The 27,949-nt window shown below is 34.4% G+C and overlaps 1 protein-coding gene across 1 annotated transcript in view; it reads right to left on the reverse strand.

Annotated features, from left to right (window-relative positions):
• Positions 1 to 27,949, reverse strand: part of LOC129803880 (bifunctional heparan sulfate N-deacetylase/N-sulfotransferase) — a 195,440-nt gene that overhangs the window by 8,828 nt on the left and 158,663 nt on the right. Inside the window, exons 4-6 of the mRNA XM_055850745.1 lie at positions 22,318 to 23,394; positions 16,971 to 17,739; positions 8,517 to 8,869 (exon numbers count right to left, since the gene is read on the reverse strand). Of these exons, the coding sequence (XP_055706720.1) occupies positions 8,517 to 8,869; positions 16,971 to 17,739; positions 22,318 to 23,394 (2,199 nt within the window). The remainder of the gene's footprint in view (positions 1 to 8,516; positions 8,870 to 16,970; positions 17,740 to 22,317; positions 23,395 to 27,949) is intronic.

Below are 27,949 nucleotides of genomic sequence, written 5' to 3' on the forward strand. Positions count from 1 at the left end.
CTTCTTAAAGCCAAACGTAAGAGAAAAGATGAAAGTATTGCCACATATTTTCATACCGTGACGACTCTCGCAAGGAAAATCAATTTGGATGACGCGACCACGAAAGTATACATCATCAATGGACTACCAGATGAGAGTAGTCGAAATACCCTGAGCTCTCAAAGATTTTCCAACCTCACAGACTTGTTGATGGCAATGCAGGACATGGAGGCGTCAAAACTCCAACAAATATCCACATCAAACTCTGAAAAGGGCTCCGAATACAAACGTTGGGGACACCACAAGAAATTCCAACCATATGGGCACAAAGGGAAAAGAAACAACTCGGATACTCGCCAAAAGAGGCAGGAAGGACAGCAATCTTCAGAGGAAAGCGGATATCAGAAGTCCAATGATCAAAGATCTTACCATGGGAGAGGTGATAGAGGGAAGACGCGGCCCAAGGAATATTCATCAAAGCGTATCATATGCTATCGATGCAACAAAGAAGGACATAAAGCAGTGTTCTGTCAGAAGGTGTCGGATTCCAAGTCACAACAGGATTTTCGCGTAAGGGTGGTCAACCAGCTCCCCACCCTGACAAATAAAAAGGCGCTGTTCAAATCGGCTAAAATTAATGGTAAGCGGGTTGATGTATTTGTGGATCTGGGAAGCGATTGTACTTTGATTCAACAATCAGTTGTTGATAAGTTGGGCTTAGAGTGGTATAAAAATGTACAAGCAATTAAGGGATATGGGGGTCCAATTTATCATACAAAAGGAGCATTAACAGCAACTATTGAAATTGACGGTGTTGAGAGAAAAGTAAAATTAGATATAGTAGACGATTATTTGCAAGACATTGAAATACTGATTGGTAATAATTTCTTTGACGATCCCCAAATCACTGTGTTGAAAAAATATGATGAAATAACAATCCTGAACTCCTCAGATAAGCATACAAAACAATCGTTTTCTTCTCAATCTTTATCCATAAGAAAACCAAAAAGAGAAATTTTAGATTCAGAGGTATCTGTTGGACCGGTAGGAGAAGATTTCAAAAAGTGCCTCATCGAATTGATAAAGAAATATCGTGAATGCTTCGCCGTTGATCCAACCGAGTTAGGACACACCACTATCGAAGAAATGAACATAGAAATTAATAGCAAAGATACCGTGCGTTATAATCCTTATAGAATTCCATATGTATATCGTGCCGAAGTGAGAGATAAAATTTCAGAATTATTGAAGAACGGAATTATCGAGAGATCTACATCTGATTTTGCAAGCCCGATGATTGTAATTCGTAAGAAAAATGGAGATTTAAGAATTTGCGTCGATTATAGGCGAGTTAACTCAATAATGAAAAAAGAATATTATCCAATGCCGAATATTGAAGAGGAATTAAATGCACTCAGTGGAAAACGATACTTTTCTACTCTTGATTTATACATGGGTTATCATCAAATAGGGGTTAATGAGAAATCTAGACGATATACAGCTTTTGTCACGGCGGAAGGATTATATCAGTATTGCCGAGTTCCCTTTGGGCTCACAAATTCTCCCGCAATTTTTATGCGTGTGATCTCTCAAGTTCTTGAACCTATCAATCGAGAAAATATCACTTATTTCATGGACGATATTCTCGTTGCAACTAAGGATATCGAGAGTCATTTGGAAACGTTAGAAAAAGTATTTAACCAACTGAAGATTCATAATCTGACCTTAAATGTGGCCAAATGCAATTTTCTTCACGAAAGAGTGTCATATTTGGGACATGAAGTTACTGAAAGAGGGGTATTTCCGGGAGATGTAAAGATTCGAGCAATTTCAGAATGTCCACGGCCTTCTAATGCACAGGAAGTTAAAATGTTTCTGGGACTTACTGGATATTTCCGAAAATTTGTTCCTAATTTTGCTATGATTGCATCGCCTCTCAATAAGATGAAAACTCAAAATGATGGATTGGTATGGAAAGAAGAAGAATTGGAGGCATTTAACAAACTAAAAAAAAGCTCTTGTAAAAAAACCGTGCCTCGCGTTATATTCACCGGAAAAGGAACATGAACTCCACTGTGACGGATCTAAAGTTGGAATCGCGGGGATTTTACTACAATCAAATGATAAAGGGCAGTTCCAACCTGTTTCCTACTATAGTCGAGGAACTACTCCTTTAGAGAAAAAATACCATAGTTACGAGTGGGAAACTTTAGCGGTTGTTGAGAGTTTGCAGCGTTTCCGGTATTACCTTTTGGGAAAGAAATTCAAAATTGTAACCGATTGCAAATCTCTTCAACTAAGTCACGGAGCCCAACATCTAGTTCCGAGAATCGCTAGATGGTGGTTAAAGATACTCGAATTCGATTTTAAAGTAGAGCACCGAAGAAATTCAAAAATGCAACACGCTGATTGCCTGAGTAGATTGCCCATAGATAAATGCGTAGACATGCCTCAAGTTTTGTCGATTAACATTTCGGAAGATTGGGTCGCTGCTCTTCAGCTAAAAGATCCGGAAATCTCAAAGATTCGCGATATCTTATTACAAGATGACCCCGAAAACAAAAAGAATGACGACTATAAAGCGGCCAGTCAAAATTATCAATTAGTTAATCAACGGGTATATGTAAAAACTACTAGGGGATTACGGTTTTATGTACCTCGGGCTATGAGATACCACGTTATGATATCAAGTCATTCTGATATGGCGCATCCAGGATCGGAACGTACCTTGGAATATATGCAAAGAGATTATTGGTTCCCCAGAATGAGACAAGCCGTCAATAAATTCGTGAGATTTTGTATTCCTTGTTCAATTAATAAGCGGGGAAAAGACGAACACAGATATCAAATACATGTGAAGCGGAAAGTTGCAATACCTTTTCACACGGTTCATGTAGATTATTGCGGCGCTTTTCCGAAAACAGGAATGAAAAAGGAATATATTTTCGCAGTTATTGATGCGTTTACTCGATTTGTTATTCTTAGAGCAGTTACATCACCAACTGCCAAAAACGCGATTAAGGTACTAATTGAAATATCTCAGTATTTTGGTATGCCGTCCGTTATTGTTAGCGATAATGGTACAGCCTTCACTTCGACGGAATTTGCTAAGTTTTGTACGGATAATACGATTATTCAAGCACCGGTATCCGTCGCAACACCTCGTGCTAATGGGTTAGTAGAAAGAGTCTTTTCCACCGTTAAGAATTCACTGCGGGCTACATCTGAAGACGTTGATGGTAGAGATTGGGAGAAGAAGCTTCCAAGGGTTCAGTGGTCACTAAACACGTTAGTCAATAAAACAACTAACGAGACCCCACATAAATTATTACTCGGATATTCACCCCGAAATATGTTGGGGGACCAATTGAAAAATGCACTTATGATTGAGTTAGAAGAACATAATAGACAAAAAATTAGTGACGCTAGAAAGAAAGCAGAACAAAAAATGACGGAAAAACAAGAACAACAAGCACAGGCTTATAATAAACGTCATAAAGCTCCGGACAAATATAAGAAAGGGGATATAGTTTTGGTTCGATATAATTTACAGGCAACCGGAAGCTCGAGGAAAATGTTTCCACAGTATCGTGGCCCCTATATTATTTCCGCAGTACTGAATGCTGATCGGTACGAAGTTTCTGACACTCCGGTTACCCAATTAACCCAGAAACCTTTCTCCGCAATTTACCCCGCAGATAGAATAAAGAAATGGGTCACTGAGGAAGATTTAGAAGAATTAGGAAAACTTATGGGTGAAGACAGAGAAGAAAGCGAATCTGATGATGTAGAAGAGAGTAATTGATGAACATACTGAGAAACACCCTCCATTTAAAAACAAAAAAAAAAGAAAAACAGATGATTATTAAACTGCTATTCATGAGCGCTAATGTAAAAGATAACAATATAGGCTAAAGAACAGAAAGATGAAGAAATTCTATTGAACTAATCTAAATCAATTATGTTATGGTAATATCATGTTGAAAACAAAAGGATAAAGTGTAATGAATTTCAATAAAAATACATCATTAAAGAAAGTGAGGAAATTGATTCCACCACTAGCGCCAGTAGAAATACTTAGATCGCGGTTAAGGCCAGTACAAGGTGAGGAACTAGATGAGAATAAGTCAAAGTATATACCGTCCGCTTGGTGGAATTAAGGGCAACGAATTTTTCACGAGATAATATACAGATTACAATTCAGCTGGATTGAACTGCATTAGATTGACCTGAAGATGGAATTGACTTGAATTTAAATTACGTTGGTCGACTTAATATTAAACGGCGTTGAATCCACTTCAGTTGTTGTCTTCAGATGGTTGAATGGTTAAGTTCGATTGTTCATGGTTGGAGATGGAAATGATTGTGGACTTGGATCGCCTTGAATTGAATTGCATTGAGTCGACTTGAATTGAATTGGTTTGAATTGAAAAAATTAACCGACGTGACCTCTAACAGCGTTGCGTCGGCAAAACTTGTTATACTTTCAGATGGTGATGTGTTGATCGCCTTGAACGGCAGTTGAATTGCCTTTGCATTGAATTGAATGGAATTGAAATTGTCGACTTAAAATGAAATGAAGAGAAATTATATTCAAAAGATCTTTGACCGTAATGGTTTATAATGAGAAATTAGCGTCGCTTATTTTGATAAGGAACCGATAGACATTACCGCCACTTGATTCTAACATTTTCCAATACTATGACCTCTTTTCAAAATTCTACTATCCACAGTAACCAAAATCAATGAGGTCATTGATCTAGTCAGAATGGCCGAATGTAAGACGAATCGGTTCCGCGGCTAAAGACCCTGCCGTTATTTTGAATCCCTAAAGACTAATTGGGTACGCAATGTGCCTAGTCCCTAGGGTTAGCCCTCTGAGTGGGAGGTGAAGGGTGTGCATCTTTACCGCCATATAGTGAGCTTGCCTTCCGATGTGCATAAGACTATGGGCCTGGAGCACTCATGCCTTCCTCTGGCATAACGCTCTTGCAGACAATCAGTTGATCTTCAGCTGTGAGTACAAACGCACCCTTAACAAGAGAATCCTTGTTGGGCCACCACCACCAGTCGCGCTATTTTGCCCGAATTCCCAAGATCGCGAGTAATTCATCTCACAAAAATGATTTTTGCATCACAAAGCACAAAATTTTATTGGAATGTAGAGAAATGGATGAAAAATTGCACATCATGGCCATGTCACATATAAGATTAATATTAAGATTAATACTTTCTGAACTGCGAGAATGGCAAAAAAGGATAGCAATTGTTTTATCTTGCCTCTCTCTCGCATTTCCCCTCTGCGTACAAAGTTGGCAGCACTACATAGCTCGAAAACTGACCGAATCACAGTTGGCACGTGTAGGTTTTTTTCTCCAAGTAATCTGTCAAACAAAAATGGAAAAAGTAGCGTGGACTATTGAAATGGAGAAGATGGTGATTGAAGAATTCCGCAACTTACACAGAAGGCGTATACTCCCACTCCAATCACGGCTAGAGCCCACAAATTTACTACCAAGACCATAGACAATCGAAAAGTGCACGAAGTGCTAGAATTAATATGTTTCAGACGATTCAGAAAACTATTAATACGAACAGTAATATCTTACTCATCGTATTAATTCACTAGAGTGTACTCTTTCTAACACACGTGATATTCCATTTGAATTTCGAAAACTATATAGCTCTCTTTCCGGCTTTTCTTAATATTAATATTAATCTTATATGTGACACCACGGTCAGAGTTGATATCAAAACTCGCTTTGTAGATAAAGATTATTTTAGGTTATGTCAGATTGGGGATCAGGATTTTTCCTATATTTTTTAAGTTATATATTATGAAAATTGATCTATACGAATAAAGCGCCCCTAGCATTTGTACAACAAACCTTGAATGTTTGAGAAGTTCAAACTTTCACTAAGACTATTTATTTTGAAAAATTACAGCAAGTTCCGGCTTAAGTGAAAATGGATTGAGAGAATTTGATATGAATTGTCAACTATTTTGGGAGCTCCTGAAATAATACAGGGCTAAAAAATAATATACTACTACTGAAATAATATAGGGCACCGAATGGCTCAAGTGATAGAGCACACGCTCTATGATGCAAGTGTTCCGAGTTCCGAGTGCGAGTCCCCTTTAGGTCACCAGGAATTTTTCTGGCGTTAAAGGTGTTCGGATTGCATCCAGTGAGGTTCACTGTACTTGATTCCACGGGCATGGGACTGACAACCTCATTCCGTACAAGAAAAAATAATAATGCGTGTCCAGAAATCCCCTTGCGGGTAGGCCTAGTTCCTCCATGGAATGTTGTGCCAGCATTATTATTATTTATTATTATTATTAAAATAATACTAATAGTAATATCTCCTTTTTCGAAATTCACCTAAATGTATGCATTTTTTTTCACGCAGTAAATTGAAAATACATTTCTTATGAACCGTTGGCGCTGAAAATAGGCTGAAAAATTGGCGTCCTTCCTTCAAATGCATGACCTTCTCTTTTTGTATCGCTTAGTGACAACTGGATCATCTGGTTACCTGTAGGGAAATTTTGTAATTTTCTTGGCATTGTCACGCGTGAGTTCGAAACCTGACAATGCCATTCCAGATTTTTTTTGTCATATAATATGAGTTCGAAAATGCAATTCACTGATTTTTTTAATGAAATGCCTTTACTTGATGATTTCAGGAAAAATACAGTACGTTTTGGTTAATTTGTTTAACAATATTCATTGTCATTTTAATTGCCAGAAATCTCAAATATGTGACTTCTGACAATGCCACGTGAGCTGAAATGGCAATGTCACGACTACAGAATCGCATTTTCGAAAAAGCACTCCTGAGATTTAAACCCAATTTGTCATATGGCATTGCCAGAGCGTTACAGAATTCCCCTCCTGGTTTACCTCTTAACGTGGGGGTGAGGGATCTGCTACAGTTCAGGGATGTGCGTAGAGCAGAGGAAGATCTTTCTGACCGCAATATTTTCGTAAAAGGAGTTGCCTTATAGGGGAAAGTGCTCTCCCTTCGAACGTTCATGCCTTCGAATAATGTCTTTTTGTCTATTTTAGCTGAGAGTCTTTACAATCTCAGTTTTTGTGGTCACAGGTGAAATCTGACCTCGTCAGATCGAGCCCAAATTTTGCATTTACACATTTTGACACTCATAGATAACGAAAATCATGTGTGCTAAAAATCGATTTTCGTGAACGTCCCGTCCGTCCCGGCGGGGTCCAAACACTTCTGGAGAGAGAACGGAAAGAGATATCGACTAGCGGTTTTCGGCAAAGGCTAAATATCGATGAGAGGCTAGAAGTGATGATGTTAGACCTATCCCCCCAGCCCCCCTTCCGCCATGTTGAAACACCCCAAAAATTTTGTTTTCTCAATAACTTAGCCCCTATGGCATCGATCTGGCTCAAATTTTAATATGTTGTAGCTTGGCCTAAGAGCTTTCGATCGATACTAAACTTCACCCTCTCCGACCCCCCTGAGCTGAGCTAGGGGGAGTCAAATTTTCAATTTTCAAATGGTCATGTCTCCGCTTGTAATTATCGGAAATTGATAAATTTTTGTGTTTTGGAAAGTTCTCGTGGAGTACTACAACTTTTATGACACCCCAATTTTATCCGATTTAATCGAAGGTACAATTAATCGAAAAATCGATTTTCGATTAATCGATCTCGAATATTTCGGAAACTAGACGATGCTTTTTCTTTAAATTTTAGTATGTTGTAGCTGAGGTCGAGACCTTTCCAACGGTGGTTCGCACTCCTCCCTCGATGTACCCTGACCCGAGCTATAACCAAAAATGTCTTGACCGGACTGCATTTTTTGTGTTTTTGAAGTACCTTTACTTAGAGCAACTGCACCAAATTTCGGCCAGCTTGCAATTTTACCCATTTCCTTTGTTTATCAAAATTCTATATTTTTTAGTTTTATCATTATCTAATGATTGTAAAATGCAAATTCCTATTACAGATAACTGTAATATTACCAACTGTTGAGGGATAAGACAACGGCTTCTCTAAGACCCGCCCACTTAATGCGAATACATCTTCAACCAAACTACTACTGTTCTAATTAATTTATTCGTCAAATTAAGTGAAAAGAACATTATAGAAATATTGCGAAAAAGCAACATTTGCTTCAAGTATTTACAATACATTTATATAGAAAAGGCGTGGCTTATTTTTTGAGGGAAAAGAATACATAGGAACTGCTGATAAAAACTGTCAGGAATACCTAAACTATTCCAATTTCTTCATTTATCAATTTTAGTTAAATTAACTGAAAATGAAGAGTGAAAACGGTAAAAATCAATTTTCATATAACCTAAAATGTTTTCATTCGGAATAAATTGCTTCTAAATTTTGTTTTTCTTTTTTGAATAATTTTTTTTTAATATTGCTCATATATAAAAAAAAATATCAAGAAAATATCAAGAAAATTATCTAGAATTATTGCATAATCTAGAAAATTTTCAACTCTGATCAATATTAATTTTCCTGCTGAATGAATTTGCCTTTACTCACCTCTGGAGAATCTTCTGACTCCTTTCATCCATGGGCGGATACTGGCGACCCTTGGACTTTCCCAGACACTTATTTCGTGTCTCACCCACGACCTGGCAGTAGAAGCCCTTCTTGGCGTCGTAGCGCAAGTGGCTGGAGTAGTCAAAGGTGGGTGTTATCTTGAGAAATCTCTGAAGTTCCATCATCACCTCCACAGGATTCGATTTTAGTTGCTCCCCATCGATTATGTGCAACTGCTGAGCTGAATAATAGGCCAACCATCGTTCCATATGCTGAGCATATTTTCCTGGATTCAGACAGCGATTTCTCAGGTCCTTGAGTGCCCGAGGAGCTGAATCGCTTGCTGTTATCACCTAAAAGAGTCGAATAGTCATTTGAAAAATGCATCAAAGCAATTCTTTAGCCAGATTTCTCATTATTTCTTTTTTTTTTAATTGGGGAAATGCAAATTTATGAAAACTGAAATGAAATTGATTTTCATTCAAGGAACTCTCTTTCCTTTTGAGTTGTTGCTCTTTAAGTCACAGCTATTGTAATATTGTGCTTCAGTCAAGCTTTTCTGATAGAGCTAATAATCGCACAATAGATAATTGTGAATATTCAAGATGGAAAATTTTAGCTGTTGAATCCATAATCCTAGAGTTAATTTAGCTTCTCTTTTCAGATGTACGAGGACTTTCTTGGATTGGCTCCGTTCAGTAATAACCTCTCAAAAAGACAGAGTCACTCCAAAGCTAAAGGCCTTGACAGACCTGAAAATTAGCCGAGAGACGGTTTTTAGCGTAATTATATTAGAAAGGGACAGATAATCCTAACCGGCTTATGTGGTCCTAACCGGTGGGGGATCAATGCACCAAGTTGCAATTTTCACCAGATATAACCCTTTCCGAAAACCGAAAGTCGTTATCTATTTTAGTTTAGGAGTTATTAAGCTCTAAAGACCGGACGGACGGACGAGAACGGTTTTTAGCCATCCATATATTCGTGATAAGGAAAGTGTCAAAACACGTTTTAGCAAGGTTTGGGGCCGATCGGAGGACATGAGATTTTGTTAGGAAAGTGAGATTATTAAGAATCTCACCTAGTACGCCGAAAGCCTAAAATGCAGGTTCATGTACTCGCCACTTTAGCGCTGATTGTTCTACCATTTCCAATTTCGATATTCTTGACACTTCAATCATCAAGTTAACAACCCAGCAACGAAAATGATTCGCGGTTGAATAGGCTGCGACGGTGGCGGCCTCCTAATTTGTTCGGAGCGCGGTGGCCACCATGATGAAGTTCTCCTAGTTCAGAGCGGTGGCCACCGCTTCAGCGCCACTGAATGTGCATTGACTAGTAGTCACAAAGGGTCACGCTATGTTAAATTCCCATAAGGTGACTGGTAGTTGTTCAGGTATTCTTGTACTGTGGTACCAACCGCGAACTTTCGTTGCTGGGAACAGTGTGCAACCCGTCAAATAATTTCGTCAGATATCAAGTTTTCTGCAGAAAATATCTACACCTCTGCCGAAAATCTGCCGAGAAATCTGTAGATATTCCTACGAATTTTATTTGGGCTTGGGACAAAATTTGTCAGAAATTTTTGCAGATTTTCTGACGAATCCTGGTGCACACTCTGACGAATTTCTGTAGATATTTTGCCGATTTTCTGTAGATTTTTCTACATTCCAGACTTTCTAGACAGCTGTGTCAGAAAAGATGGAATATTTTTCATTGAATTTTGTTTGCAAAATTCAATGGAGTTGTTATTGGTAATATCACAGTGTTTATATAAAATAAAGAATTCTGCGACGCCCTATTATAAGTAGAGAATAGTGAAGTGAAAACTTTAAGCAGAGTGTCGACCTAAATTTCGTATTTTTGTATCATTTCATGGGCGATTTTTAAGAAATTAGTATTTTTGTCTTGAATCTTTTTACTCATCTAAAATGTTTAATCGGTAATGCTTGTAAAGCAGAGCATACCATTTTCTTTGTAACTTCTACAGTTTCTTCCCCGTCAAATAATTTCGTCAGATATCTTTAAGTTTTCTGCAGAAAATATCTACACCTCTGCTGAAAATCTGCTGAGAAATCTGTAGATATTCCTACGAATTTTATTTGGACTTGGGACAAAATTCGTCAGAAATTTTTGCAGATTTTCTGACGAATCCTGGTGCATATTCTGACGATTTTCTGTAGATATTTTGCCGATTTTCTGTGGATTTTTCTACATTCCAGACTTTCCAGACAGCTGTGTCAGAAAAGATCTAATATTTTTCACTGAAGTTTGCAAAAATCAATAGAGTTATTCTTAGTGATATCACAGTGTTTATATAAAATAAAGAATTCTGCGACGCCGTGTTATAAGTAGAGAATAGTGAAGTGAAAACTTTAAGCAGAATGTCAACCTAAATTTCGTGTTTTTGTATCATTCAATTGGCGATTTTAAAGAAATTAGTATTTTTGCTAGCAACTTTTTACTTATCTAAAATGTATACTCGGTAATGCTTGTTAAGCAGAGCATACCATTTTCTTTATAACTTCTACAGTTTCTTCATAAATCAACAATATTTTTGTGAAGTAATGGAGGTTATGCAGATTTTCTAGGGAGAAATTCTGCTGAGAATCTGCAGATTTTCGGCAGATTTTCTACGCAGAAATTCTGCCGAAAATCTACAGATTTTCTCTGAATGTACTAGAATATACCGTTAAAATTAAAAAAAAAACCTCCGAGTAAAATCAGCAGGTAGAGCAATGATTTGACGGGTCATAAATCAACAATATTTTTGTTGAGAAAATGGAGACTATGCAGATTTTTTATGCAGAAATTCTGCCGAGAATCTGCAGATTTTCTATGAATGTACTAGAATATACCGTTACAATTCAAAAAAACCTCCGAGCAAAATCGTCAGGTAGAGCAATGATTTGACGGGATATTTCTCACTGAAGTTTGCAAAAATCAATAGAGTTATTCTTAGTGATATCACAGTGTTTATACAAAATAAAGAATTCTGCGACGCCGTGTTATAAGTAGAGAATAGTGAAGTGAAAACTTTAAGCAGAGTGTAGACCTAAATTTCGTGTTTTTGTACCATTCCATGGGCGATTTTTAAGAAATTTTTGCTCGCATTTTTTTTTCAATTATCTAAAATGTGTACTCGGTAATGCTTGTTAAGTAGAGCATAACACTTTCTTTATAACTTCTACAGTTTCTTCATAAATCAACAATATTTTTGTGAAGTAATGGAGGTTATGCAGATTTTCTAGGGAGAAATTCTGTCGAGAATCTCCAGATTTTCGGCAGAATTTCTGCAGAAAATCTACAGATTTTCTCTGAATGTACTAGAATATACCGTTAAAATTCAAAAAACCTCCGAGTAAAATCGGCAGGTGGAGCAATGATTTGACGGGTTATTACTGAACGGAGCTAGTAAAATCGGAGCCAGTACTTCAGTAAAATCAGAAGGAAATACTGCACTGTCAAAATGGCCGAAACGAGGAGTAAAAATGTCTTCTCTTAGCTTGTAGAAACCGATAAAAATTGTTTGTTAATTGTATTTTTTCGATCAAATACTGCTTTGGAATTGCTACGTAATAAACTTGGACGGTTAAACAGATTTGACGTTTATCCCTGACATTTTTCAAATAACCTTTTTTTTTAAATGTGTCTTCACAATTTCTATGATTATTTTGTAGACCAAAAATAAATAGTTTTAAACTGGTTTTTTCAGTATTTTTGTCTTTGGCAAATTTCTGAAGAAATTTTATATTTTTTAGTATTTATTTTGTACTGTCTTACAAACATTACTATGAAGCGGTTTAGCTTACAATCCAATCGAAGTGGTTACGAAATAATATTTTAGTAATTATTGAAAGGTATTTGTTTTCTCCTAAGTACTTTTTAGGGAAACCAAATTGCAAAAACTCTTTTCAAAATGTTGATCAAAATTAACTTTAAAATATGAATCTTGTAACGAAAACAAATGATATAAAGCATTAATTTGTTAAAATTTAAATGTAGATTCAAAGAAAACTTGAAGTTAAAGCCAGTTTAAGCTAAGTCTAGTTAAGTTTGATCAAAACTTAAACTCATTAAGTAGCTTTCAAAATAATTTTCATTTACTCCTTATGAATTCACAAAACATATAATGAAAATAAATCACAGTTCTTATAAGCTTAAAGCAGCTTATCAGTGGCTCTTTTAATTTTGATATTCTATCTCAAAATCTCTTAATTAGAAACTGAGATAATTATACCAAGTAAGGTTTCTTTTTTTTAATCCTGAAATATCACCTCCATTCTTCAAGCATAATTAATTACCAACAATTATTCTTCATTCTCAGAAGTTTTATGTATCAGATGAAAAAAAAAACGTAGACAGAAATTAAAAGTTTTAAATTTCCTGCATTTTTCCAGCGTATCAAAGAATCTACTGGAAGATTTTTTTTTTTTCAATAATTTCAAGTTCCTGGGGTTCCCACAATTTTTCCCCATCAAGAACAGCCTTGTGCCAGTAAACGGAGAAATCATGCTAATATTTATTGTTGCATAAATTGTCGTGAAAAAGAAGAAAAAATAAGTAAGGGAGCTAACGACAAATTTCCGAGGAACATGGTGCGAAATTGAGATATTAAAGTGTTGAATAAATTTTCAATGTTTTTTTTTTTGTTTTGAAAACTTTTTATGCCTCATGGAACAAAACGCCCTCTCAATGTGGTGAAATCTCCACCGAAATTGGTCCCTTTTTTAGAGGAGAGGTCACAGAAAAAGCCCAGGAAAAAGGGTAATTCCTTCTTTCATCTTCACACAAAACACAGATTTAATGGACCTTTCACTCAGATCGTTTGCCATCCGAAATGGGAGGAGAAATTGTCTTAAACACCTATCGTCAGGATCATAAATAGAGAAATTGAATTTTGTGACCCATAATAATACATAAACTCTAAACATAACGTAATACTTTGCAAGAGGGAAAATTCTATAGACCATTCATTGGCAGACGAAGAGAATGTTTTTGTTTGTAAAGGATTATATTTTACGTAATAGTGAAAACACATCAATATCAGGACAAACCCAAATTGTACGTAAAATTCAAATTTTTAGACATAACCTTAAATAACCCCACTTTTTTGAAATACCCACCCGGCAAATTCTGCTGAATTCTGCAGAAATTCGTCAGATTTGAATTACTAACTGCCGAAAAATCAGCAGAATTTCTGCAGAATTTTGTTCTAAGGTGGATCCGATCGTTGTATGAAAATTCTGCAGAATTTTCTGCAGAATTCTATAGAAAATTTTAAAATTATCGGCAGAATTTCTTTAGAGTATTTAGATGATTTCTACATTTCTTCTACCCTTTGTAATGTTTCTAAACATTATTTTAACTACATAAAAATATGTATTTCCATTTATTTAAAATTCAATTTTTATTCAACAATTTTACATGAATACTCTCTTTTTTTACAATATTATTATAATGTTATAATACAATATTATTAAATCAGCCATAATAGAAAATAAGAAGGGGAAGGAAATGGTTAGAAAACACGAAAGAAATTCGCGATGCTCACGAAGTCGCACGACTATCCCGAAGCCACACGAAGTATCCGATTGAATGACAAGAAACGGTAAAATTTCAAAAGTGCAGAATTGCAGATCGAAGTTTTGCTGGGTACTAAAGATTCTTGTAAGTAACTCTTATTGCTCTTGTTGATGCTAAAATCAAGTTTCCTTCTTAAAATTACTTTTGGAGAAATTAAGACAGAATATTGTTTTTTTCTAGCAGTTCTTCTTGTAGTTGCAGACTCTACATTTAATGAGTAAATAATTGAAACCAAAGAAAATTATTACATATTTATACTAATTTTATAACAAACCGAATATTCTGAATTTCAATAAAATGACCATTACAATAATTTTATATCAAAAGGAAAATAAACTGCTAGAAAATTGAAGTTGCATTCTCTTTTATTACTTCAAGAAAAAAATACACTTCACGACTTTTTTTTTAAGAATAGGCCATGAAAAGTAATAAAAGGACATGGACGTTTAGTTTATCGATATTTTTATTGTATGTAATAGTTGTGGGATAGTAATAATAACAATATTTATTATTTGTTTCGAATTTTGCAAATGTATGAAAAAAAAAGTATTTTTAAAAGACTATATATACATTTTCCCCACTCTCTGTTACAAGTTCTCCAAGTATGTCCTGACTAAAATCGAAAGTCAGGTAGACTTTCTCTTTTATTTCGAAACGTTTCAATCTTGAGTCACTCGGTACTTGAATTATTAAACATTTTTAATATATTAAACCTTAAATTCTTTTCTCAGGTATATTGCGCTTTCGTGAAATCAGTATAGTGAACAGCAGCGGAAATATGTAATACACTGGCAAATGCCATATGACAAATTCTGTTCGAATCTCAGGAGAGCTTTTTCGAAATTGTGATTCTATAGCCGTGACATTGCCATTTCAGCTCACGTTGCATAGTCAGAAGTCACATATTTGAGATTTCATTAAAAAAAAATCAATGAATTACATTTTCGAACTCATATGATATCATAGATTGGCATTGACAGGTTCCGCACTCACGAGTAACAATGCCACAAAAATTACAGAATTCTCCTACAGGTTCCTCTTCTTTCTTTGAAATTGTGTAAGTAAATATTTACAATATTTACTAAACAATGATTCACTGCGACACAAAGCATTTTCATTTAAGAATTCATTTAAAAATTTAAGAAAAACAAAAATCAGTTGATTTTATATCGCATGAATGTCAAAATATTCGAACATAAACAAACAGAGATTTCGAAGATAGAGATTTTGTGCTCGAAAAGATAAGCAGAAATGAGTGAGACTACAGCTGAGCAGGGAACTTTTATTTCAAAATGAAGCTTTCGAATCGAAATGCTTCCGATTCTTACCAGTCACAAATCTTGTTTGAAAAATACGAAGATCTATTTGAAAAGGGATCGGGAATCTTCGTTTTCTCCATTTTATTTTTTACACTTTTGTTTTTCCCAGTTTGTCTTTGGAATCTTTGTCTTCGGTAATTTTTGTTTTTTGAAAACCTCGTCTTTGGAAATCTTGTCTTTTATACATTTTGCAGAATTTTCATAAATTTTGTCTGTAACACATTTTGCACAAGTATCCAAAAATTTCCCCTTTCTCAGAAAATTTCCATTTGCCCCGAAGGACGAAACTAAAAACTTCCCAAAACACCGAGAATTTCCCTTTTCCCCAAAGGACGAAACTAAAAACCTCCCAAAAACAGAAAATTTCCCTTTGTTCCGACAGGCGATACTGATAACTTTTTTAAAACACAGTAAATTCCCCTTTGCCCAAAATGACGAAACTAAAAACTTCAAAAAACACCATTGTAATATCATTATTTTATTTAATAAAATATACTTGTTTAAAATATATGAAAGACAAGATTTCCAAAAAACAAAAATTACAAAGAAAAAGACAAAGATTCCAAAGACAAACTGGGAAACACAAAAGTGTAAAAACCAAAATGGAAAAAACGAAGATTTCGCAAACCATTTGAAAAGCCAAAAAAAGGAACATTCTTACTTCTTGATAATCCAGGAAGGGGGCTGAAGTGCATTTTCGAATTCCGAAGTGGTCAGTTGTCATAATGTGTTGGTCTTCACACATGTTGTGTGGAAAAACACAAAGCAGAAACGCTTAACTCTTCCTGTCCCATTTATTTAATCACTTCATAATCACTGAACAACTCTTTTGCGATCTTTGTAGTGTGATATTTTATAAATTTTTCCTCACCTTGTGCGAAAATTTAGTGTGAGAATTCGAAAATCAGTTTGAATTCTTCGAATATGAACATTTTTTTGTGCAAATAGAGGTCCATTTACCTTTTATCCAAGACACTATTGAAGAATTAAACTCTGTTTGGGTTTGCACCCTTGGCACATAGCGTTAAGAGTTTCATTTCGAAATATCCTGTATCAACTGGACATTAAAGTTCATCTAAATCAGGATAATTAAATTCAAATTCACTTTTCAATTCTAACTTTTTTTTGTTAATTTTTCGGCTCATGAAATTTTATCTGGAAACCAATTGTTTACTCTGACAAAAAATAAAATTATGTGGAAATAAATTTTAAAAAAAGAAACACTCTTAAACATAACTTTGTAATATTTAAAAATAAAATTACCAGACCTCAAGCCTCTGTATTTTAGCCGAGACACATTTAAGGGATTTAAAGTACACCACAAAGACATTTTATCTCAGAAACAAACCACTAAGAAAGATTTTCCCAGGTTCATCAATTATGGAAAAGAAAATTAGAAGGAATATCCTTCCCACTCCGATAATATTCCCAACTCTTCCTACGTGCAAATGAGACATTAAATAAAGAGAAATACCGTATGTTCTTGGTGTTATCTTAATTTCAAATATATTAATACACACAAAATATATATATAAATTTATTCACTCACCTGATAGAAAGTGTGATTGTTGGCAATTAAATCACCGTGCGCCTTAATGTGCTCATACCAGGAATAGGCACGTTTTGCTGGTGATATCAGGATCATGATAATTTTTGCCTTAGGCAGGAGAGCATGAGCTCTCTTCGGCACAAAATCCCCATCAAAATAGGTCGCTGATTTCTCAAACATGTACTTTGCTGAGCCATTGCTCTGCACTGGGAAGAAATTCATATACCAATCTAGGCCCCTGTAGTAGTTGATCCCATTGAAGAATTGTATCTCCTCAAAGGTATCCGGATTCGGCAGATTACTGGCTATACTGGGATGCATACTGAGGAAGGTATAGAGAGCTGTTGTACCCGTTTTCTGTGGTCCAATCACCAGAAAACGCGGTAAACTCTCACAACTCTTATTCCTTGACCAAATCTTTATATGACGCACATCATCGCATGGATTACCCCAAACAGGATCCACTTCATCTGGATGGAGTTTGAAATATGTTTCACCCAGTTGCAGTGGCGGTGCTGAGGTTAATTTCAAATTTGTCCAGCATTGCAGGAACTTTATCACGGATTCAAATGTATACAATGCCAAACGATCACTGCCATAATTTGACATGTGCGTCATGAAGATATTAATGGGATTGTAGACAATGGTTTGGAAGAGTTCACCACCCTGGATGGATTCATCAAGCTTCTCCCGACCACCAGGGTAGCGATCGATGTACATGGTGTGTGTAAAGAGGCCGCAAGTTTGCCTCGGTAGAACCATAATATTCCTGCGTGAGGGAAAGTTCACACATGTGAAAGAAGAAATTTCAATTCCCCGTGGGGATGCCTGACATTATAAAAGCAAATAAAATATCCTGTGAAAATTTTGCTTTCAACTTTCCAAAACAATTTCACAAATTTGCATTTTTGAATAAAGATGACTTGACAATGCGTATAACAAAAAAAAATACATGGGATAAATTATAGGAAAATCGATATTCAAAGTAATCTTTTAATATTTCATTTTTTTCTTGTTGCATTTCATTCCATATCAATTAGTTTGATACGGTAACTATAATTTTTATAAATATTTAAAATTTTGCATAAACGGCTAAGTGCAAGTAATTTCCTAAGATAATTTTAGGCCACGCCCCTTTAGAAATTATCATCACTCGCATTGAGCGTTTTAGAATTTTTTATGTAAAATAATGAAATAACAATAATATTCTACCTGAGTAGAATTATGCAGCATTTTTAATCTTGATTCGTTTTTATAAGCACCGCCGACAAAAAAAATCGGGAAAAAATAAATGGTCAGTAAAAAGTCAAAAGTGATCAGCAAATAATTCGAAATAATCATCAAAAATTTTCAATTTTGTCAATAAAAAGTAAAATTTGGTCAGTAAAAAGTAAAATTTTGCCAGTAAAAAGTTAAATTTGGTCAGTAAAAAGTTAAATTTGGTCAGTAAAATCTTCGAATTGATCAGTAGATGTATTCGAGTTGATCAGTAAAAAATTAAAAAGTAATCAGTAAAAAAATAAAAATGGCCAGTAAAAAGAAAATATGGTCAGTAAAAAATTAAAAATGAGCAGTAAAAATATTTGAGTTGATCAGCAAAAAATTAAAAATGAGCAGCAAAAAAAAAATTTAAAAAAATCAGTGAAAAATTAAAAATGAGCAGTAAAAAATAAAAAGTGGTAAGCAAAAACTTAAAAATGATCAGTAGAAATATTCGTATTGATCAGTTAAAAATTGAAAAGTGGTCAGTAAAAAATTAAAAATGAGCAGTAAATAAATAAATAAATAAGCAGTAATAAAAATTGGTCAGAAAAATAACTAAAAATGAGCATTAGAAAATAAAATTTTGTCAGTGAAAAATTAGTAGCGGTCAGCAAAATTTAAAAATGAGCAGTAAGAAATAGAAATTGGTCAGGAAAAAAAATAAAAGTGAAAAGTAAAAAATTAAATGTGGTCAGTAAAAAACAAAAACTGATCAGTAAAAATTGAAATGTTGTTAGTAAAAAATAAATAAGAAGTTAAACTGTAAGTTAAACTTGGTAATGCATAAATATCGGTGAAATTTTTTTTATTTTTCACTCAGTTTTTTTTTTCAGTCTTTTGACCCATACAAAATTCAAACGGTAAGAGATATCAACTTCCGGTCTTCGATGACCCTCCTCTAATGACATTATATCGAAACTAGTTTCTTTATTTTTCCCCCTCCCCTTTCATGCATTTCCTATCACCCAAAAATAGGTTAAAAATTATGTTTTTATAATTTTGCACAAAAACATGCTTAACATTTCGTCTTTAGACACCTACCACCGGAAAATTCACCATTTTGAATTATTCAAAGTCAAAGCCTAATTTTTACCCGATTTCGTCAATTAATTAATTAAAAGGTTAACAATTTTTTTAAACCCTCTTCTTGAATAATTTTTAACTTCAAGATGGCTTAACTTCAACTTCAAGATGGTACGATTGATATATTTCTGATACACAATGTAAACCGAATAATAAATTTGTAAACTGAACAATGTACAAAATGGCATAATAATAATTCGACAATAATTCTATAGGGTAAAGTGTATAATTTGGAATTAGTGTTATAAGTTGGACAATTCGCCGGTACAAGTTGGACATGGCTTTTTTCTTGATAAATATAGTACAAAATTTGTTTTGAAGCACAAGGTACCAAATTATAAAACTAAAGCATTAAAAATATACAAATAAAAATGAAGTACTAAATTTATCAAGACAAAAAGCGCTGTCCAAATTATACCATTGTCCAACTTGTATCAATGTCCAACTTGTACCACTTTACCCTATGCACCAGAAAAATTTGCGAAAAGGAATATAAGGCAGTGCATAATGAAATAAAAACAAAGTTGTTTTCAGCCTTTTGGTGGAAATTTATACACAAATTCCATCCTGAGAGCCTCAGTGAATCTTGATTGACTTCGAAAAACTAAATAGGACTTGTATATACATACATACATACGCTTTTACTGCTTATTTTTTTATATTTTACTGACCACTTTTTATTTTCTACTGACCACTTTTGATTTTCTACTGATCATATTTTATTTTTTACTACTAATTTTAAATTTTTACTGACAATATTTTATTTTTCAACTGATCAATTTTTATTTTTTGCTGACCACTTTTAATTTTTTGGTGATCACTTTGTATTTTTTGTTGATCACTTTTTATTTTTTCTGACCACTTTCTATTTTTTACTGATCACATTTTATTTTTTACTGCTCATTTTTTTATTTTTTACTGACCACTTTTTATTTTCTACGGTTCACTTTTAATTTTTTGGTCACCATTTTTTATTTTTTATTGCTCTTTTTTAATTTTTGGCTGACCAATGTTTATTTTTCACTGATCACTTTGTATTTTTTTACTGACCATTTTTTTAATTTTTTACTGCTCATTTTTAATTCTTTGCTGATCACTTTTTAATTTTTTACTGATTATCTCGAATATTTCTACTGCTCGTTTTTAATTTTTTGCTGACCACTTTTTATTTTTTATTGACCAATTTTTATTTTTTACTTCTGATTTTTAATTTTCTGCTTATCATTTTTTTTTATTTCTCACTGATCAACTCGAATATTCCTACTGTTCATTTTTTTTGCTGGCTACTTTTTATTTTTTACTGCTCATTTTTAATTTTTTACTGCTGTTTTAAATTTTTTTTACTGATCATTTTTAATTTTTTACTGACCAAATTGAATATTTTTACTGCTCATTTTTAATTTTTTGTTGACAACTTTTTATTTTTTACTGATCACTTTTATTTTATACTGATTGATCATCTTTTACGTTTTACTGATCATGTTTTTTTTTACTGACCACTTTATTTTTTACTGATTGTGTTTCATTTTTTGCTGACCTCTTTTCGTTTTTAACTGAACGCTTTTAATAAAGTACTGCTCCTTTTTAATTTTTTATTGCCCTTTTTTTAACTTTTTACTGCCCTTTTATTATTTTTTTACTGACCATTTTTTTATTTTTTACTGATCTTTTCGGATTTTTTGCTGACCAACTTTGACTTTTTACTGCTCGTTTATTCAATGCCTTTTTTTAATTTACAGAAGCCCGTAGTAAATTAAATCAAAATGTGATAATATATCCCATGTCTGTTACTATTTGCCCCAACATTTTTGAGAATGATCACAAAATTACCTTTTAGAAAACAGCTCGATTTATGTCTTTCCTTATAAAATAAAGGAAAATCGCTTTGACTAAATTGTAGAGCAGTAAAAATTTCCTATAAAACTGCTGAGTTCTTAAAAGTGTCATAGCTACTCCCATGATTGCACCCGTACTTGATTCAGACAAACAATAATTTTGTGTTTTAGCAGATTATGGCACACATTATCCTTCGTATAAATTCATCTCATTCCGGATTTTGGCGACTCGGGATTTTGATATTCAGGAATTTTGTTTTCGTGATTTTGCCTTTTTGGGATTTTGGCATTTCGGGATTTTGTTCAATTTTATTTTTGGGTTTTTCAGGATTTTTACGTTGGGAATTTTGACTTTTTTAGGATTTTGCCCTTTTTTGGATTTTGGCATTTAGGAATTTCGATTCATTTGGGAATTTCAATCCATTCTGTATTTTGGGTTTTTCAGGATTTTGGCTTTTCAGGACTTTGTTTTTTTCTTGGGATTTAGGCATTTCGGGATTTTGGCTAATTCAAGATTTTAGCTAATCGGGAATTGGATCCACTTACTATTTCGATCAATTCGATATTTTGCTTTTTCAGGATTTGGGTTTTCGGAGTTTTAGCGCTATTCGGAATTTTTGTGTTCTAGATTTTGGATTTTGTAACCTTAGCCGGTACCGCTTTAAATGACTTATCTTTTTTGAATTATAATAAATTATATAATAATAATATAATATTACAGAATAACAATAATAATTTTGCCTAATTTCAAAGAGTCATTGGTAAATTTTAGATTTAAAAATTATCAAAATATTCGTTTTATGAATACATAAAGGAAATTCAATAATTTCCGAAATGACTCCAAAACTATGTAAATGTCCCCTTGAATATAACGTCAAAGTTATAAAGTTCAATAGTTCAATCGTCACAAAAATGTATAATTAAATTCCTTATCAACATAATATAATTTCAATACCACAAACTTTTAATGAATTCCTTCAATATCCTTCTTTTCTGTACATTGTCAAAAGGTAACTTTTTTTTCAACAGAAAAATTCTTTGATGGAAAATTCCATCTCGATATTCATTGAGAAATACCAGAATTTTTCCCTCAAACTTGCAAGATTTTTTTTCTCATTGAAAACTTTTCCTTTAACAAAATGATGGGGAAGAAATATTGTACTTACCTATGGATAAATCCACGTCTCAGTCTTGCTGGTCTTAGATGGGGATACTCTTCAGTGGATGTCACTTTGATGTCCCAGACCTTCTTCCAGGCCATATACAGGAGTTCATGGGCTGGATAGACGCCCGAATGATGCGGACTGACGGAATAGCCCGAATCCACGGGAATACCTTTATCACGGGCAAATTCTTTGTTAAGCATCATATCACTAACGAGATTTGTGAGATTATCATAGAGATGGGGTTGTTGATGATTCCACATGTGAGAAAACCAATTAAATTGATCTACATTGCGCAACAACATATCATCACCGAGATTCTCATCATGATTTCCATGATGAAAATATTTTCCCGAAAAGCCCAAATTAAACTTGAAACCCGGCACGAGGCTAGCCAGACGTTTCTGCGTGACAATGAGGGCTTGGACATCATCCGGCTTCAGACGTGTCCCACGTTCACCCACAAAAATATCATCAATGTCCACAAGCAGCATCCGATTGAGACTCAGACTCAGCTGCCCATGACTCAGGTACGAGAGGGCATCCAGAAAGAGTAACCGATGGAGCCAGAAACGCAAACTAGCCCCAAACAGCACCCTCTGAATCCCATCGAATTTCCCATGATCCTGCACCACAGTCGCCAACGGTGGCTGCACAATGCCATCCGTTGGGTAGTCCAGGGTATTCCTCTGAGCCCATTCCAATGGCTCATACGTACTGTGATTGTGCTGGAAGACTGCCCAATCTGACCCAGGTAGAGCACCCCAAGCCGTATCACCGGCTCGCGTTAACCGCAAAATTGGCGAAAGGGGATTTAAACTGGCATCCCTGAGTCGAAGATTTGTATGGATATAAATGGGAAAACCACGTAATTGTGCACCTACAAGTGTCTCCTCACTGGCACTAATGAATCCCACAATTCCCACCGAATACTCCCGACAGTATTTATCCAGTAATTCACGATTCCACTTGTCCATATGCAAATATTTATCAAAATTCTCAAACACTATCACCCCATAGCGACCCTTGTCCAAATTCGTCAACACCGGAAGACTTTTACCAGCCACTTCTATTTTGTACCTGCAAATAAATAGGAAAGAAACACAAAATATTGCAATTAAAATTGCATGTTGTATGCAAAAAAAATTGGTATAAAATCATGCTAATATTTTTATTCAATGAATAAATACATTTTAAATTTGGCTTTTGAAAGAACTTTTCCCATGCAAATATCTGCATAATATTTTTCAAAACTTTTGGGGATTGTTGCTAACGTTCCACAAAAAAAATACCGAAATTAAATTTAGGTTTTTTCTCTATATGGGGAATTGGGGAATTTCGAAATGCACTGATGTAATCCATTGTAATATGCACCATATGTACCTGTACATCTTAAAGAAATCTCCCACAGTGAAGATAAATTTTCTCAATACTTGCTTAATTCACAGATTCGAAGATCAGTTTCGAAAATCAAGAAAAGATATTTTTACTTCTCGTTTTGTCCGTGTGGTGGCTAAAATCCTTCTTGCTCGAAAACCAAAGTAATATTCCTCATAATATTCTTATTTTATTAAAATTCCCCTCATAATAATTAAGTAGTTCTTTTAACAGCTCTTTGATGTGATATTTCACTAAAATTTCCCAATCTTGTACGAAAATTTATAGTATGAAAATTCGAAATTGAGTTTAAGGTAAACAGTTGTGGCGTTAACCAATGAAAAGTCGATTATGTAGAAGCACATCAGAATAATAAAGTGCTAAAAACATGCACATTTTCGAGGAAAAATAAATATCCCTTGAGAAACAAACAGCAGGTGATGCAGAAAACCTTTAATATCCGACACATTCGAACACAAACAAACAGGGCTTTCGAAAAGAGAGTATTTGTAGGGGACTTTTATTTCGAAAAAGAAGTTTCGAATCATATTTCTCCATTTTAGATTCCTATGTATTTCCTATGTTTGAGTAAAATTGAACAAGTTTGACGTGTCCACTAAAAGGAGTCTTTCGAGCAATTATAACGCAAAATTATCAATTTGTTCTACTAAAAAACCTTATTGGGAAAAAACTAAGAGAATTTAGAACAGTTTTGGTCCTGATACCTAGGGGAAAGTGGTCTGCCTTTGAATGCGGCAGCCTTTGAATATTGTAATTTTTTCATTTTTCTTTAAAGCATAAATTCTTTTCTATTAACTATTAGATAGCTATTCATAATCCTCACAGGTCATCAAAAAATGCAGACCCTAGCTCTTATTTTCTAGGTGCTAGGGCAAAAAAAATGAAACTGGGTTCTAAACTGTAATATTAATGTTCCACAATTCATGTGTTTTTTCATAATCAAAATAATTTTTCGAACATGTCTTCTATTGTGAGTCAAAGAAGGTTATTCTTGGATGGAATTTCTCCAAATACATTTTGATTCAGATGAGACAAATTTTGTGGGTGATAAAGGTTTGCAAATATTGCTCTGCGGCAGCCTTTGAATCTTAATGTTGTGTGCCCTTGAATCCTCTCTTTTCATACATTGAAACATCTGACAGCTTCCTGTCCGGGAGCAGAACAGAACTCCTACTTTTCTCTGACGAATGTCATACAAATACTTATAACATGCTATCTTGCTCCGGCCAGGATGTTTCAAACTGACAATTGTCAACTTCAATGGCGTTTTATTACAAATTTTCAAGTGAAAAACAGTGCTTCAGAAAAATGTTAAAAATGTTGTTGTATAATGACTTTTGACTACAGTGGTGGTTTTATTGAGTGCATTAGGGTGCATGCTAATCAATGATGGGCCGTTTAATGTTACAGACCTAATATTCTCAGTGAAAAATTAAGATTCAAAGGCTGCCCAACCACATTCAAAGGCAGACCATGCAGGCTGCCTTTGAATATATCGACATCACATTTTCAAGTTCCTCACCAGGAAAAACTGAGGACTTGCGAGTCCTGAATGGGGTAAGCATAGAAGCTTAATGAACAGGAGATTTTTTTGGTGTAGTGCAAAGTAAAACTCATGTTGTATAGTTTACTCTGAAAAAAATCTCAAATTTTAAACATCATTTTTCGTTCAAAGGCAGACCACTTTCCCCTACATCTCGGCAACAAACTTAAGGGAGTCCACGTCTAATTTAAAAAATAAAAATAAAAAGAATATCAAAGGTTAGCCGTGCGTGCAATTGCTTAGTAAGTCTGCTACGGACGCAATAGATTTTTGCCGAGATGTTCTTAACTACCACAATGCATTGGAAGTGAAGCAACAAGTAAACTTATTAACGATACGTTTGATGTATTAAATATTAAATAGTCGCAACAGATCAGATTTTGGACGCGAAGGTGCAATACGAGAGGAAAACTTCAACAGTGTTGAAAACCTTTGTTCAATGGCGAAAATGTATATTGGTTGGTAACTTACTTTTAGGATAAACAAAAAATGTCTAACCGTAAATAATCTGGAAGTATCTCCACTTACAAATCGTCAATTGGATCAGCAACTGTGCTAATTGCATTTGCTTTGTGTCTGCATTCCTTGCAAACGCCAGGCAGCGATGTATGCAGACGAATGCAGACACAAAGCAAATGCAATTAGCACAGTTCCTGATCCAACCCACGAAATGTGAAGAAACAACTACTCATATGAGCTGCATTGGAACTTGGATTCATTGAAAATTTGCCCAAAATATTAAAAAACTATAAAAAATACTATAAAACTTATTTAAATCCAATAGGCTTAAAGACCTATAATTTGAGTCAAGATCCTGCAGAGTTATTTTTGAATTCTGTAAGGTCACGTCTAGGATCCAATACCAATCCTACAGTACTGCAATTCCGCGCAGCATATCGAAAATTAATCACATATGCGCAAATAAAGGAAAAATAATCTAAATACTGTATTAGCTTAGAAAATATTCAACGATTGCAGGTAAATCCAGAACACTGCATCCAAGCGATATATAATGTCACAATTGGACCTGTATAGAAAAGATTTTAAAACCAAAATTTAAAGATGAAGAAAGAATTTGAAGATGTATTCTTGAATCTCAACGAGAGATATGTATTTTTTTTTTTCGAAGAAGAGTTGATAGAGCATTCGGGGTTACAGAATGTTTCAGAAGAATTACTACTTTTAAACGAAGTTCAATAATCAAAGTATAATGTGAAAACTGTCTTGAAATTTGCACTGGAAACGACGATCAATGCAGACTTATATAATTCAAATCGCAAATAAAATCAAATTTATGCGATTATGTAAATGGAATATATACAAAGGGCTTCATATGTATAATTTTGAGTACTTAATATATAACAATTTGGGATAAGCCTTTACCGCCAAATTATACAATCCAAATATTCTCGAGAATCAACCTAAATATATTTGGGCCCTAAAACAGGTAATGTTCTCCTCGTCAGCATTGGTCGAAGATTTTTTTTCAAATTTTCCGCAAATATTATTACATTATTATTTTACAAACTATATCACGACAAACTTCAGTGGCATGAATAAAGAACTCAAATGGTGCTTCCAAATTTCAAAAAAAAAGGGTGGCAAAGCGTCCCAGGTTTTGCGAAATGCTCGAACTCGTGCCTTAGATGCTATATATCTCAAAAGTACTTTCGCATCATTTACCGTTTACCGGTTCTCAACCGATTTGAACCCATTCATAAATCTCTCAAAAGATCCCCCAAAATAGTTTTAAAAGTAATAGGATTGATTTTCAGATAAAAATTATTTATCGATTGTTAACCGGTTTATTACCCATTCAAAACCGATTGGAACCCAGTTTGGTTTTATAGGAAATTTCAAGACCTTTCCAACAAACCCAAACATGGCCCCATTCACTTGATAAATGCACTCTCTAGTGTCTTTTTAACCTTTTACCTTGAAAAAACCGTTATTAGGAATGATTCAACGGTATTTTGAACATAGTTTTGAAGGAGGGTTAGGGGAAAAATGAAGGGCACGTTAACGATCCTTCACTGAAAGAAATCCGAAAAAGTTAAAATAACATTCCGGAAATGTTTATTTTACCCTGAAGCATTGATCCGAAATCGGTGTAAATATTAAGCTTTTTAGGTGTATTAGGGGTTAAAGTTACTCTTTCTCATGTTAATTTTACTTTTAAAGAGGTGTAAAATTACCATTAAAAAAAGTTGATATACTTTACACCTTAAAAGTGTTAAAGTTATGAGGAAAAAAAGTTAATCTCGCCCCCGTTTTTTCTCAGTGTTGCGTCGACTTATGGAGGGGTCACCCGAAGGTCCCAATTCTCTATTTCTAACCGTTTGTCCTCTAGAGCTGATGACAGCAGGACGGACAGACGGACAAACAGTATGACGAAATTTCTCAGAAATCGTCTGAAACGTGAAGATTTGTTGACAAAAGTGGTCTCCGGGGTGTGGAAAGTGGAATTTTGGGGACGTGAAAAAATCGAGAGATTATATATAGGGTAGAGTCAGCCCTTTTCGCCATGTAAGCACTTTTTCGCCACCTAATATAAAACAACTAATATAAGGCATTTAAGAATAAGTAGCATTTTAACACTGATAATATTTACTGTTCTAATATCCCAATACGTTATTACGTCTCTTAATTAATTGAAATTCGTTTTAAAACAGGTGGCGAAAAGTACTGGAACAA

This window comes from Phlebotomus papatasi, chromosome 2 (genome assembly GCF_024763615.1).
Source record: "Phlebotomus papatasi isolate M1 chromosome 2, Ppap_2.1, whole genome shotgun sequence".
Taxonomy (NCBI): Eukaryota; Metazoa; Arthropoda; class Insecta; order Diptera; family Psychodidae; genus Phlebotomus; species Phlebotomus papatasi.